Source organism: Dichotomopilus funicola, assembly GCF_033296635.1.
Source record: "Dichotomopilus funicola strain CBS 141.50 unplaced genomic scaffold C8A04scaffold_14, whole genome shotgun sequence".
Classification (NCBI taxonomy): Eukaryota; Fungi; Ascomycota; class Sordariomycetes; order Sordariales; family Chaetomiaceae; genus Dichotomopilus; species Dichotomopilus funicola.
Window position 1 is genome coordinate 202,952 of NW_026944035.1, and position 15,021 is coordinate 217,972.

Sequence of the window (15,021 nt, forward strand, 5' to 3'; positions counted from 1 at the left end):
AGCGCAGTGGTTTCCAATCTTGCCCACACCTAACACCCGCAACCTGAGTCGCAAGTTGGATATTATTCTATTCTACACGAATGCTACTATTGTCCATGCTTTCAATGTTCTTTGTTTTTTACTTAAATTCCAACCTTTCGTTCTGATTTCCACCGCCACTCAGCCACGGGCGGCCCAGACCGTGGTGACATGGGCCGCTAATTACCTCCAGGGCTGGGACCTGGTCCTTCTAGAAAACGAACCAAACGGAACCGTTGCGAGCGGCGAAGGTGGAACCAACACAACGGGAGGCATCTCCCTGGTCACAAAGAATGACAACCCCAAAAAGAACAGAAGAACACAGGAGCTGCCGGTTTAACTTTCCTGTGGGAGAAGGTCCCCAAGCTGACTGTTGCGTCACTGCTGCGGGTCTCACCACAATCGGTTGGTCACAAAGAAAAAGAAACAATCGACAGGAGGGGTCGAGGAAACTAAAGGCAAATGATAAGAATACAATGGCCGAATTCACAGCTATACGTCCAGACACACGACTTCTCATAAGCAGTTCAAATTATTATTCACTTCCTGGTTTGAGTTGGTGGACAAACACTCACTCAGCGTTCAAGCTCCAACACCCCACTCAGCCGGCCCATCTCCGAGACCAAGCTTGGTATCCGGGACCCACATAGCCGGCCCGCTGCCCGGCCACTACCGGGCCGCCCGGGCTTAGACCTCCGGGACCGCCAACTGAGACACCGATCCAGGGCCCGACCAGCAACAATGAGTTTCATCCCGAAGATAACAAGTAACGATACCCTCAGACTCTCCGTGACAGTGCTCTAGATCTTAGAAGAATGGGAAAACGAACCATTCTCGAACACGGGTATCACACACGATCTTACTCCCGACGAAATAGAATTATCTCTTGCCACTCGCTTCAGAATTTCCCTTAGCTTTGTATTAGGAGTCAACAGTCTTCCAGGAGCCGATCGGCCCGCCACCAGTGGCCGGTGACACCCAAAAGGACACCACCGGCCATGGTGCACAGCCCAGGCCGCACAGGTGCACTTTGAACCTAAATGGCAATCCATCTGTAACAAACTACCCCCCGCGTAGTGTAGTGCTCCAGTCCCTTCCCATTTTGCGATTCTCAATTACATTCGTATCTTCTACCCGGACAAATTTCCTTTCACAACTAACTCCACTGCCTGATTAAGCATCGATTTCACCTAACCAACAGACGATGCAGCCACGACCGCCCATGCCGTCGTGAGAGCTGCAGCAATTGAAGCTCTACAAACTCTCCAAATTCGATCCGACCGATTTGGGGGGTTAAACACAATCAATGAAACGGAACAAGGCAGTTTCCTCCCTTTTATTAGCGGCAGTCGCGGGCGCTGGGACAGCAGCAGGGCAGTTCACAACCTCGACAACGGTAGCGGTCAGTTTCCTCCCTTCTTCCAAGAGCCATCACTTCCTAGCTTCAACCCCAATGAGAGGGGACCCAGCTAATTGACGATCCATCTAGCCCGTTGTCGTACCGCGCCAGACCAATGCCGCAACTCTCGACCGCCGCGTAGTGGTCCAAACCGTCGAAGAGGTCATTACCCAAACCATTGCCGGTGGTGGGCGAACATCATCGTCCGGGGGCATTGACGACAGCAATCTCAACGAAAACGACCGCACGATTAGATCCTCAACGGACGGGAACAATGATGGGCAATCAAATGACAACACATCCTCCTCCTCTTCCGGGCTCTCCGCCGGCGCAGCAGCAGGTATCACCGCGGCCGCTCTCATAGGCGTTGCACTACTCGGCGTGTTCGCGTTTCTTGCCTGGCGCCGGCGCCAGGGCGGCATTCGGGGCGCAGTCGTGACGACGGGGTATCCGAGAGAAGTTGGCGGTGGCGGTAAAAAGAAAAGACATGGCGATGGTGGCGGAGAAGGAGGAGGTATGGAAGAGGGTGGTGTACCGGGATCAGGGCCAGCAGAGCGAGGTCTAGGGCTTGGTTCAGGGCCTGAACAGGATATGACGGAAAGGCCGCTACCACCGCCGCCACCGACAGAGCAGAATGGGTATAATCCAGCCCTTGCGACGGCGTGGACAGGAGGAGGATATGGGCCGCATGCACGCGGAGTCGAGGAGCAGGATCTGGGTGAACGTTCCGCGGGGTTCCCTTTCCCCCCAGCCGGGACCAGGCCAGGCCATCCCGGGTTCGATATGGCGTCGGCGAGTGGATATCCGGCATCACCACCGCAGCAACAGTACCAGCAATACCTGTCCCATATGCAAAACGCCCAACAGACCCAGCGGCCCCAGCCCCAGCCCCATCAACAGCGGCAGCTATGGCACGGCCCAGATCTCGGGGAATTCCGGCCCGTAAGCGCCATGACAGCCACCGACTCGCCAGGGCCTATTCTCCCCGTCTCCCCCCTCACGCCCTACCGGCCAGAGAGCTCTGTCCTCGCTGCAGCGGCAGCAGCAGGACCACAACAACAACGTCCACTATCCTCCTCTCGACGAACATCCCGCATGTCCCGCGCCTCACGCGCATCCACCTTTCACCACCCCCTCCCGCCCATGCCGAATCCTCACATCGCAACCGCTGCCATTACCGCTTCCCCTATCACCACAACCGAAACCAATACCAACAAGCGTGTCACACCCATCCTATCCAGCCTCAGTAGCCCAGATCTGCCGCCGTTCATGATCCCCGGCGGGAACAAGACCCGCGCCATGAGTTTCTCCAGTGTATCGCGAGTCGGGGGCAGTGGTGACGGGCCGCGTGTGCCGGAACTGATAGGATCGCCGCCACCACCTGTGCCCTCGATGATGGCGGTGGTCGAGGGCGGAGAGAGGATGATGTGGAATGGTGCAGGAGGTGCGGGAGAGAGGATGCCGAGGAGGAGTTATACTGCGTTGCCCGTGAGTCGGCAATAGATTGTTGGAAGGATCGGGTGTAAGAGGGGAGTTATTTTGTTTTGATATGTCGGCCGACGTTTGAACTGTGATATCCAAAGAGTAGAGAAGTCAAAGTAATCCAAGAAGTGTGTGTGTGTCAGTTATGTTTCCTCCCTTGTTCGAGGTGCAATCCAATAATCATCTTGCCGGTCTGTTCAAATATCCCAGTTCATGTCAAACAACCCCGCGATGAACGCATCCGAGTCGTCCGTCTGATAAAAAGGGACATTCAGTCCCTCCATGCTAGTGTCAAGGAACGCCTCAGTTGGCATCGGCATCGCGTTTGGCCCTCTCGTACGGGCAACAGGAACACCGGCACCAGGGCCCATACTAGAGCCCGGAACCTGATTATTCGCAGCCGCAGCCGCAGCCGCAGCCGAAGCAGCAGCAACCGGATGCCCATCAACAACCGCCAAATCAGGCGCCCAATTCGCCTTCATCGCCCGCACCATCTTGGCAAACTTGGCAAACGAATCCTCCTCCAACGTCGGCCCTGTCAACTCGTTGCGCGGGCCCGAGATATCATCAAACCCGGCGCCGAGCCGGTCACAGACGGCGAGCAGATCCAGCCGCTGGCGCACGGCGCGGCGGTTCCACGCGGGCTCGTCCAACACCGATAGCTTGTACAGCATCAGCATGCAGTGGGCCATGTTCCACCAGTAGGTGAAGGTCATGCCGACGTAGACGTAGCTGGGGATGGAGAAGTGCCGGTCGACCCAGTCGTGGATGGCGTTGAGGCAGGCTTCGAGGGCTTCGTAGCGCTGGATGCTGGCGAAGGTGCCGCGGTTGGCGTGGGGCCCGGTGGCTGTGAGTTTGTTCAAGGCTGGTTCGTGGATGGCGAGTTCAGCGTAGGAGATGTGGCTTAGGATTGTGTCTGTGGTATGTTAGGAGATATTGTGGGGATAGTAGGAACAGTGGGTTAGTGCGACGTACCGTTGTGTTTCAGATGCGGCGGGAGCTGGGCAGCAGTAGCTTGGAGTTGTGTCCGGAGTGATGACAGCACATAGCAAGGGGGTATGCCATCCGGGGACTGAGACGCCGCACGCGTCACTTCCTCGACGAGCAGCTGGACCTTGACCTGCGCGATGAGCAGGTCGTCCCCTTCCCACTCCTGTTGTTGCGAGAGGATTTCCAGACACTCGTCCATGTAGGGGGTCCAGTTCAAGGCATCTAGCCTCTTGTTGGAATATGCGAGTCTGCTCGTTGTTAGCTACGCCCGCGCTACTTGAGTATTGAACCGAAACAATAATATCGAACTATTACGTACTGAGAGGTGAGGAGGAAGCAAGCAAGCACGGCACGGCGCTCCTGAAGTGTCTTTTCCCTTATGGGTACCAAATATGGCTGCTTTAACGCCTTGAGGCAGGCCGCGAATGAGGGCTCAATAAAAGGCTTGTTGAGGCACAGGTCGAAAACCAACGACTTGGCAAGGGACGCGAGAACGGTAAGGATGGGTTTGTCCTTCTTCAGGTGGCAATGTGTCCTAAGGAGGCGGGAGAGTTAGCACGTCGGATTTAACTTTTTCGGTGTGTTAGAGGGTTTGCGCAGTTGCTTACCAGCCCATGAACACAATCAAACCGTGGATCAAGTCGACGTTCTTCTCATGCTCAACGACTATCTTCTGAGCCACAAACTTCTTGGCTGTGTCACTCATCGACAGACGTCTATCCACATGCTCGCAGGTGACGGTCATGATACTGTACCATAGGAACGGCGACTCTTGCTTCAGCCGTTCCGACGTAATTGACGCAGGAATATGTACAAAGGGCAAAAATATCAACATGTACTTGCGGAAGGTTTCCAGCCGTTTGGTGGCCTCACGGTGATCCGGAAGATAGATAGAGCCTGGCATGGAAAGCGCCTCGCTTGGTCCCACCAAGGGACCCATGTTGGAGTGGTCAGGAATAGTCCCGGCAGGAGGTTCGCGTGCAGGCGGTCCTTTGGTGTAACCAAAATGGGGTGGACGTTCAGGGACGGGGACCATAGGGGCGGCTGATCGAGGAGAGCTATGTTCGGATGGGCTGGTGGTCGAGTGACCACTCAGTGCTGGCGTACTCGTGTTTGCTGCATCTGCCGTGTCACCTCGAGATGGCGGCCGATCTGTAGGAGAAGCTTGGTGCCGGAGGAGTGTGACGAGGTCCTCGAGCTTGGCCTCCAACTGCGCGGCTCGGGACACATGAGCCTTCTTACGGTTGCGCTTTCGCACGCTGACCGACGGAACGCATTCTTTCCTCAGCCGATGACATCTGTGCCTTGATTAGCACTAGTCCTAGTGGATGCTCGAAAATAAAGACAAGCGCGTCTGTCAAAGTGGACCCGATGCGGTAATGTAACCGCTGAAAACGGAGTTGGGGATCGGGCTGAATCCGTAGCCGTTGAAGAACGGCAAATAACCGCTACCAAGCAAGCCCACGAAGGGCGAAGTGCCAGAATATAACGATCTGAAACATCCCCAAGATTCATGTACAGCAAACAGATCGGCTCAAAACCCTTCTGGTGTCTCGACCGAGGGTTCCGGTGAGACCGGTGAGTGTTGTAGGGCAACGGGAAACTCGGGGTGCATATCGCATACACACCTCTCGCAGTCGGCCCCTTCCGACCTGTAGATACACCTGCACTTAGCACGAGCACAATTCGTACATGCTCTCCCGTATGGCGCCGGCGTGCCATCCTGCCCTGTGCTGCCAAAATCCAACTCCAACTCCATCACGGTGGTGTCTCTCTTTGCAGGTAATTAAGGGTTAGGGTTCAGCCGAAACGACCGGAGGCGAAACTTTTCAACGTCAATCCGGATCTGCAGGTTCGTTCGTGTCTTGAGGCCAGCGCGGGATTCCGACGTTGGTTCAAAAGATGATCTAAGGTTCGTGCAACTCGAATGCTTGGCCGAGGTGTCGCGTGCGGGATGAACAAACGGCTTTCGAGTCCAATTCCTGCGGTCGAGGTCGAGGTGTTGCTGAAAGAACGTGGCGCGAAGGCGATCAGAATGTTCCATGCGGAAGTGCACGGAAATCGGAAAAAGCCGCTGCATCCGAATCCCGACCCCATTTCTCAGCCAAGAGGATACAGGGTTAGGGTTGATTATTGATCAATGTTACGGCCTCGAGGTAACGCCAAGACTCCTGCCTCCTGAACCACATCAAAAACCACATGAACAAGAACTACACCAGCACAGGCTAGCCATAGCGTTGTTGGGAAGTTCTGTACAGTTCCCAGGTATAATGAATGGCTCCGCCCCTCTCTCTAGTTGTAGTCATCGCCCTGGTCTTTCGATTAAATTTGATAGCGGACTACTTCGAATAAAACTAGTAAACGAGATTCTCCTCAACATAAATGCCGTTTCCCAGAGAACGGATATATGTCGAGTCGTGTGGTATCTCATGTTGGGAAAATACACCAGTCTGACAATCCTGGCAACTCAACTTGATGGAGAGAAGGTTTTGGGTTGTTTATTCGTACTGCTCATGCTCCATGGTGGTTATACTGGTTGAACAAGTAGGATGGATTGCCACTGGGCGCGGCGTTCAGGGGTGTTGTTTTCGTCGGAGCGTCGATATAAACCCAGAACCAGTGGTGCTGTTCAGACCAAACAACCTCCTGGTGGAAGGTGCGCCAGAAATAATTTTTAGACTATAAAAACCCCTTCCTCCTCCCTTAGGAAACCACGACCGAGCTTCACCTTCTTCCCAACCCACATCCGACTTACTTGCTGGTACTCATCATCATCTTCCAGCATCCGACCTTACAATTTGATGAGCCGACACTCTCTTCTTATTTTAACCCAATCTCATAGCGGGGACAACAGTCCCGCTATCACCATGGATTCAGCCGCGCAGTCGTCGGCGGCCAAGCCTAACAACGACACACCGACATCTTCGAGGAAGCCCAACCAAGTGCCCTCTCAGCAACCGTCACTAGACGAGATCTCGCACCCTCAGACCGGAAGTGCGTCCGAAGATGACCCTGACCCTACCCCTACAAGCGAAGAAGGGCAATGGGTGTCCGGCAGGAAGCTCGTCATCCTCTCAAACTTGCTCATCGCGGCTATGTTCTTGATGATGCTCGACACCTCGATTATTTCGACCGCAGTAAGTGGTGGCTCTCAACTAGTTCCGTATCCATCTGGACTCAACCACTGACTCTCAACCACACAGATCCCGCGCATTACCGACGAATTTCATTCTCTCGAGGATGTTGGCTGGTACATCAGCATCTACCAGTTCGCCAATGCTACTCTTCAACCTATTTGGGGTCGCATCTATCATAAATTTAGCAACAAGGCCGCCTTTCTCACCGCACTGGCCATCTTCGAGGTCGGCTCCCTGATCTGTGGTATCGCAGTCTCCTCCCCCATGCTCATTGTTGGGCGCGCCGTTGCCGGTATTGGTAGCACGGGCCTAGTGAGTGGCGGTCTTACCATCACAGCTTCTGCCGTCCCAATCGAGAAGCGCGCTCCCCTAACGGCCATCCTTATGGGTATTTCTCAACTCGGCGTTGCCTTCGGCCCCATTCTCGGTGGAGTGTTCACCTCGTATGCTACCTGGCGTTGGTGCTTCTACATCAACCTGCCCATCGGAGCTCTGCTCCTCCTCGGTATCTGCCTGGTCCCGGTCCCCGATCAGATCCAAAAGCCCAGCCCGTGGTCCGTTATCCGGGAACTTCATTACCACTTCGACATTTGCGGATTCATCCTCATCGCTGGCGCCGCTTTCCAAATCCTCCTCGCCTTGTCTTGGGGCGGCAGCAAATATGAATGGGACTCTGGCTTCGTTACCGGTCTCTTCAGTGGCGCGGCCGGCCTCATCATTATCTGGCTTGTTTGGAATTGGCATCGAGGCGACGCGGGCCTGATCCCTATCTCACTCATCAAGGTTCAGGCGGTGTGGACCGGCGCTCTCACACACTGCTTTCTCTTGACAAACGTCTTTTGCGCCTCCTTCTTTTTACCCATCTATTTTCAGGCCGTCCGCGGTGTTGACCCCATGATGAGCGCCGTCTATGTTCTTCCCAGCATCCTTCTTCAACTCTTTGCTGTCTCAATCACCGGCTTTGTTGGTAAGTTGCCCTCCGTTCCCGAACATCTTTGTACACGGGTATGATAACTAACAGCAACCTAGTGCAAATAACGGGCTATGTAATCCCCTACGCCTTGATGGCGGCGGCAGCCGGTTCTATCTCCAACGGCATGTACTCGACTTTCTCGCCCACAACTTCGACGGTTGAGTGGGTGGGCTATCAGATTCTCAACGGATTCGGTCGCGGTGTGGGTATGCCGATGGTAAGCAAACAGACATCCCCTTCGTTCTTTAAACTCGGTAAACTTACTAACTTTTATTACAGGCAGTTCTTGCGGTCCAGGCGGCCATCCCTCCCGCGGATCTCGCTATGGGCAACGCTATCATTATCTTCGTCCAAAGCTTGGGAAGCGCTATCGCCCTTTCTGTCTCCGACGCCATTTTCCAGACCAATCTTGTGTCCGAAATCGCCCTCAAAGCGCCTCATGCTGACGCCGCCGCTATTATTGTTGCCGGCGCCACCCGCTTCCGTAGCGTGGTTAACGAGCAAAACTTGCCCGGTGTTTTGGAAGCATATGCCCTCTCCATTGACCGTGTCTTTTATCTGGCGGCGGGGCTTAGTTGCCTCGGGATGCTTACCGCCCTTGGTATGGGTTGGGTGAATATCAGCAAGAAGCAGAGGATGCGGAATGCCGGGATTCCTCTGCAGGACTTGAGCGCTTCCCAGCGCGTGTAAGTCTCAGACGAACTTTTTCGTTGTACATTGTCCAGGGTGATGGTGGACATATGGTACAGTCCATAATATGGGTGGGAATATGCGGAAGGATATTTGTTGGTTCTTTCTCGAGCCTCGGGAGGATAGAGGAGTTTGGAGTCCAGAGTCACGGATGACGGAAACCATATGGAACATAGAGTTGGTGTTGTTCTTGCGGACTGTATTTTGTACGGAGCATAGAAATCTCGGAAAGAGAGAGACGCACCTAATAACTAATCCGTAGACGATGAGAATGGTAAATTAGAGCCAAGCAGACCCGTCGCCCTTGACATGTAACTTGTTTGCCGTGAATAGTAGGTTTGATACCGAGATATCTTAACACGCGATATTAATTTGGAAATAGCAGCCCGTTCGGTGTCTTCGAACTCCAGTGCCAGGACCGTCGAAATAAAGAGAGGAAAACACAAGACGGAGTGACTGCCAAATATACTCAAATATACTTTATAAATCAGACTACTTGGACGCAGCTGACCATTGATAACACCGGGAAGAGACGAGGAGGCTTGAGCTGGGGGAGTTGACAGCTACCGTCTGCAGCGGCAATTTCGGGCGCGCGGGTTACACACATGGCGACGCGTGCTGGGGCAATAGGGAACGGTAGGATCAATTCATCTTCGTGAGTTCAAGGCATTCGTGACGCGCCACACAAAAGGCGACGCCCGATTGACAAGTTATGGTGTCACCACGAACGCGACGAGCCATCGCATCCCATGCCCAATATTCGCGCTACGCGACGCGAGCAAACATCGCCAACGCCAACACCAATCGCAGTCTTTCCTTCTCCATGTCGCGACCCAAAAGGACCACGAGCACAGCGAAAAAATTGGTAGCGTCTCTTTGAGTAGCGTGTCATCCTTAGTGCAGGGGCCATGCTAATCTTCTCTGTATCGTTTCAAATTGACCAAATGCCCCGAAGGGCGAGGAAAGAAAAGAAGAGAAAAGGACCAAGATTGGGTGTGTGTGTGGGCGAATATTTATAGGCTACCAACGCTGGTCTGTGCACGTCTGCAATTTGGAGGCGGTCGGAGCCACTTCATGCGTTTGGTTTAAGCCACATGTCGGTGGTCGCAGCCACGGTTGTGGAGTCATTTTCAGCTGAGTCATTCCACAGCTGAATGGGTGTGGCGGGAGAAAGAGTCAAGTGGTGCGGTGCAGCTGCGCGTCATCAGCTCACACATTCAGAGCTGCTGCCAAGCCAAGCACCAAGCCGTCCAGCGTGCTGAGTCCCATCACTGGATTGTGGTTGCACGTCCTCACCTGCGACGCACTCGTCAGTCACCCGCATCACCATGGCGCGAACAGGCCTGGTGGCCGTCCTCATCATCGCCATCCTGGCGACTTTCGCTAGCGCAAGTTAGTCCTCACCTCAACTCTGTCTAGTTCTCTCCTCCATCCCGACCCTCCACCCCCCGTCGCAGATCCCCTTGTCCCCGGGGAGAACAGCACTCCACCAAACTCCCCTTGTGCCCCTCTCTCTACCCTCCCCGATAGATCGTGACTAGGTACTCGGTAGCAAGCCAAACTAACTAACAATATCCCATCCAGCCGTCCAATCCTTCTGCAAATGCACCTGTTTCCAAAACAGCACCATCATCGCCCTCGGTCCCCAACACGACAACGGCGAACCCGCCTCACCACCACCACCCGCCAAATCCTCCCTCTCCTCCCTCTCCTCCTCCTCATCCACCCTGACCAGCACCTCCTCCTCCCGCCACGAACCCAACCCCGACCCCGACCCCGACACCCAACAATCCCAATCCCCCCTCCCCCCTCAACCCCTCCTCATCCCCCGCGAAGCCTCCACCTCCTGCAAACAATGCAACCGCGCCTTCTGCCTCAAATACAACCTGCCCATCTGCAAAGACGCCGAAGATAAAGACATCAAAACGACTTGTTTCCAGCGTGACTCGCCCAAAGACCGCTTCATTGTTTGGGGGTTTCTGCTGGGTACCGCGGGCCTGCTCGGCTGGGCGGCGCTCCGGAGAGTGGTGGATGCTGCGCGGTTGAGGCGGGAGAGGGAGAGGGGGAGGCAGGGCTTAGGAGGGAACGGGATGGTTGCGGGGGCCGGGACGGGGGGTGTACTAGGGAGTGGAGGGAGATTCGGTGGTCTGGGAGGATTACTCGGCGGGAGAGGGAACATTCCGGGAGAATCTGATAGAGGGGCATACAGTCCTCTAGGGAATACGCATGAGGAGGGAATACCTCGAGGGCCAGGATAAAAGGTTGGTTGCGTCATCTGTTAGCTGCCGCTAGGTATTTGAAGCATTGATGCAGAAGAATATTGCACTCTCACCCGGAATCGATTCACTCCCATGTTACTTGGTTGTTTACCAGTAGAGGATTCCCATTGAGCCTCTTATCATTTTGTCTAACAAGGTTTGTAGTGCAACACACGAGCAAAACAGTTCGAAAGTCATACAACAAGCCTACTTTTGTACACCCCGATAGAAGCAGCGCCGTTTTCCCAATCCGAGCAACGCACCCCTGAACCACGTCTGATAGCTCGCCCTAAAATGACAACAAAGCAATCGAAAGTGAATGCTATAACCTGACCTCGCAGACCAGGGAATAATATGCATGCTATCGTTGTTCCACAATATGTGCTTTGATAGTGAGGTACTTTAGTCCTCCTCTAGAAGTGTGGTCTTCGGCGAACCATTTTGCTGGCCGGCGCTCAAGGACCTGCGTTCCCTAACAGCGGCCGCGAGGTCCTCGAGGACTTCCACAGTAGTGTCCCAGGCGATGCAAGCATCGGTGATGCTCACACCCTTCTTCAGCTTCGAAGGGCCTTCGGCAGGGACCTTCTGGTTGCCTTCGTTGATGTTGGACTCAATCATGACACCAATGATGGCGGTCTCGCCTGCGCGAAGCTGGTCAGAAACAGCCTTGGCAACCTTGGGCTGGTTCCGATGGTCCTTGTTCGAATTGCCTGGTGACACAGTTAGCGGGTGGCGGTTCCTTGCTTGCCCACAAATGGGGTTCGATTCTTACCGTGAGAACAGTCGACCATGATGGCAAGCTTCTGCCCTTTCTTAACAAGGGTCTCCTTCGCAGCCTGAACGCTGTCTTTGTCGTAGTTGGTGCCTTTGGAGCCACCTCTCAGAATCACAAAGCCGTGTTGGTTGCCCGAAGTCCTTGTGATGGCGGCCAGGCCCTGCTTCGTGACACCCATGAAGTGATGCTTCGCGGCTGCGGCGCCAATAGCATCAATGGCCACACCGAGGCTTCCGTCAGTGCCGTTCTTGAAGCCAACGGGGAAAGACAAGCCGGAGGCAAGCTCGCGGTGCAACTGGCTCTCCGTGGTCCGGGCGCCAATGGCGCCAACCGAGATGAAGTCAGCGAGGAACTGAGGGGAGATGGTGTCGAGCATCTCCGTTGCAATGGGCATGCCGGTCGATGTCAGATCGCAGAAGAGCTGTCTCGAAACACGAAGGCCCTTGTTGATCTGGAAGGTCTCATCGATATCGGGGTCATTGATGAGACCCTTCCAACCGACCGTGGTGCGGGGCTTCTCAAGGTAGGCACGCATGACAATGACCAGATCACCTGAGAGCTTGTCGGAGAGAGCCTTCAAGCGAGTCGCATACTCGATCGCGGTAGCAGGGTCGTGGATGGAGCAGGGGCCAACAATGACCAGCAAGCGGTCGTCGCGGCCCATGATTACACCCACAGCATCCCGCCTACCCTTGACGACAGTCTGGAGGGCGGCATCGGGCATGGGAACTTCGGAGATGAGCAGCGCGGGGGGAATGAGGGGATCCTGGCCCAACACTGGTGTGAAGAACAAGTCAGCGGCCGTCGCAGCTACCATGCTAAGAAGAAACGAAATTCTGATCGGGTCCGACGACGCAAGACCTTCAGGGCAGCTCGGCCATTGCTCGAACTGTTTCTGGGAGGTGAAGCAAAGCGAACAAAGAGATAATTAGAAAGCGAAAGGGTGTAAAAAAGTTACCTCTCATGTCATCGGCCTGAAGAGGCGCGGCGTCGGGCCCCGGCATCGTCAGAAGGTTCCTTGAAGAGCTCGAACGAATATAATATAGTAAAGGGGGGGTACGCCCAGCAACCGGTGCTCGAGGATTGCTTGGGATTAAAGGTAGGAGGGTTCGGAGCTTCACGCAGTTAAGCAGAGCTCGTCTGAAGAAAGGATTTGTAGGTACGGAAATACTGAAGGACCCAATTGAGGACCGAGAAGGTAAGGTAGGTTATGCACGAAATTCCTCGAGGTTATTAAACCGTACGTCGTGGGGGGTGATTAAACCGTAGGTCGTGGATTGGTGAAAGTCGGCCTGGGTGTTAAGGTTTTAGGTTGTTTGAGGTACGGAAAATGGAGTTCGGAAGAAGTGGTTTGTTGCAGCAGGGAACAAAGAGAGGAAATATGTTCAGTGACTCAGAAGTGCTCCAGTACTTCACGGGGGAGGTCGGTCCGGGCGGGAAGGCAAGGATCCAAATGGAAAACTGGGCGGGCAGGGGCAGCTAGGAGGAGACAGAGCAAGCACTTTTTAACTTTTCAAGAGCCACGGGAAGAAGGAACGAGAGAAGATGGAAGCCAGAAGCGACACATCACGCTGCCCTATGGTTAACACCAGGTTGAGCCACCGCCTGGCGCCATTTCGACCTTGGCTGTCAATGGCCGAGCACGGAGAGGAGGGAACCGCGACTTGCATTTCGGCCCAAGATCGCAACACATTGTCAACTGTCAATTAAATTGTTGCATTCTAAAGTGGGGGAGGGGCTGTTCCAGTTCCCTGCTCGGGTGTTTCTGCCCATCTCACCGCCTTCCTCACGTTTTTCTTGGGGGAAATCTGACTCGACTGATTGGATGGTTCCCACCCTTTTGCCGTCACAAAAATCACACACCAAACCACAACCACCCGTCAAGGATGGTGTCTCAAACACGCTTCCGGACAGGAGGCTCCGATTCGAGCGTATCTGTCAGGCTCACCAGGTGAAGCGCTGGAGTGTCGTGCTGCTTCACCGGCAACACCTCCCGCGTATTCACGGACCACCCAGTAGCGCAATGTTCCCTGCATTGGTCTAACCAGAACAGTACCCCATTGTTGTTGCATCGAATGTTTCCATTTCACAAAGATGGTTTAGTCTTCAGCAGACAAGGTTCCGGGGAGCTATTGATCAACGAAGAGGGCGACCACTTCACCTTGACGATATTCACGTGTCCTTGGCCCTTGCTGAGTAAGCGGCCTAGCGAAGCCGAAGAGGTCGCTCGGCCATGTTTTTGGCCGACCCGTTCAACGGCCGGCCCCGGCCCGAGACCCCCGCTCCGGTTGTTGTGGACCGGCAGAGGGCTCCAACTTTTACATGGTGCAGAGTGGTGTACTGCGTGAAATGTCAAATTTTCTTGCGCCATAAACTGACGGAGGGGGCCTGGGTCTGTCTGTACCTGTATTGAGCGACCGGTTCCACGTAGCTCCTATTCCTGTCGTGCAGGGAGACGGGAAACGGCAGACTTCTTCGAGGAACAAGAGTCAAGTTGTCAATGGGTGCGTCCCGCCGATTCCAATGCGCTTCGTCCGTCGTTCAGTTCGCACTCGGTCGCCAACGCTATACGCTCGTGTCGGCGTCGCGGCTGTCACCTCCGTCGAACGATTTTGCTCCAGGGACCTGATGATCCCGGGCAATGCCCCGTGAGTCAGATCGTATTCCCAAAAGGGAGAGACTTGGTCGACCACGACGCGTCCTTGAAGCAAGTCTGAAACGGAGCGGGCCTCCTGCGGAAGGACTTCTACTCGCGAGTAGACTAGTCAGGTCCGTTTCCCACAGCTGCAACGGTAACCAAACCACCGAAGTAGAAAGCAAGCAATTCATTTTGCCTTGTTTCTCTCCTGGCTGTAACTCGCAGCTAAGCGATGTGGCCCCGGATTTTCAGGAGTTCCGGTTACTATGTAGATGGCACCCCACGGTTGCACCAAGCCCCTTGTGAGCGTCTGACGTCGACGCGCCCGCCAATCGCTCACCATTCTCCACCATCAGCCCAGACGCCGGGAGGCCGGGTACAAGATGGCCGCTGTGGCTGCCCGCAGCGCTTGGGGACTCTGTCCCTGAAAATATTTGGACCCAGCTTCCTCGCCGGGAGATGTGATGGCGTCCATATGAGAAAACTGGCACGATGACCTGCTATCTGGGAGCTATGCACTCTTATCGTCGCGGAGTCTTCTGCAAGACAGCGTTTGTGTGAGAGGGCGTCAGTTAACGAAGGGCCCCACCCCGCTTAAATCTAGGCCCGATGCCTCCGGGCTATGTTGAGCGGAACATGTCAGAGGCATCATCATGAGGAG

At 54.7% G+C, this 15,021-nt stretch overlaps 5 protein-coding genes across 5 annotated transcripts; 3 read left to right on the forward strand and 2 right to left on the reverse strand.

Moving 5' to 3' along the window:
* Window positions 1-1,324: 1,324 nt before the first annotated feature.
* Window positions 1,325-2,920, forward strand: C8A04DRAFT_26608 (uncharacterized protein; the record flags this gene model as incomplete). Its single annotated transcript, XM_062779989.1, has 2 exons — window positions 1,325-1,420; window positions 1,508-2,920. 2 exons carry the CDS (start codon window positions 1,325-1,327, stop codon window positions 2,918-2,920), a joined length of 1,509 nt encoding a protein of 502 aa, XP_062638981.1.
* A 176-nt stretch (window positions 2,921-3,096) lies between these two features.
* Window positions 3,097-6,411, reverse strand: C8A04DRAFT_35649 (transcriptional regulator WAR1; the record flags this gene model as incomplete). Its single annotated transcript, XM_062783247.1, has 7 exons — window positions 3,097-3,201; window positions 3,286-3,815; window positions 3,875-4,137; window positions 4,209-4,424; window positions 4,498-5,187; window positions 5,518-5,622; window positions 6,398-6,411. 7 exons carry the CDS (start codon window positions 6,409-6,411, stop codon window positions 3,097-3,099), a joined length of 1,923 nt encoding a protein of 640 aa, XP_062638982.1.
* Window positions 6,412-6,756: 345 nt separating this feature from the next.
* On the forward strand, window positions 6,757-8,689 carry C8A04DRAFT_10549 (major facilitator superfamily domain-containing protein; the record flags this gene model as incomplete). The annotated part of the gene is made up of 4 exons (XM_062776626.1): window positions 6,757-7,026; window positions 7,093-7,820; window positions 8,048-8,216; window positions 8,279-8,689. 4 exons carry the CDS (start codon window positions 6,757-6,759, stop codon window positions 8,687-8,689), a joined length of 1,578 nt encoding a protein of 525 aa, XP_062638983.1.
* A 1,328-nt stretch (window positions 8,690-10,017) lies between these two features.
* C8A04DRAFT_26611 (uncharacterized protein) lies at window positions 10,018-10,919 on the forward strand (the record flags this gene model as incomplete). Its single annotated transcript, XM_062779990.1, has 3 exons — window positions 10,018-10,081; window positions 10,274-10,806; window positions 10,899-10,919. 3 exons carry the CDS (start codon window positions 10,018-10,020, stop codon window positions 10,917-10,919), a joined length of 618 nt encoding a protein of 205 aa, XP_062638984.1.
* Window positions 10,920-11,349: 430 nt separating this feature from the next.
* On the reverse strand, window positions 11,350-12,726 carry C8A04DRAFT_35651 (putative phospho-2-dehydro-3-deoxyheptonate aldolase; the record flags this gene model as incomplete). Its single annotated transcript, XM_062783248.1, has 3 exons — window positions 11,350-11,657; window positions 11,720-12,499; window positions 12,681-12,726. The coding sequence occupies 3 exons, from the start codon at window positions 12,724-12,726 to the stop codon at window positions 11,350-11,352; spliced, it is 1,134 nt and encodes a 377-aa protein (XP_062638985.1).
* Window positions 12,727-15,021: the final 2,295 nt, after the last annotated feature.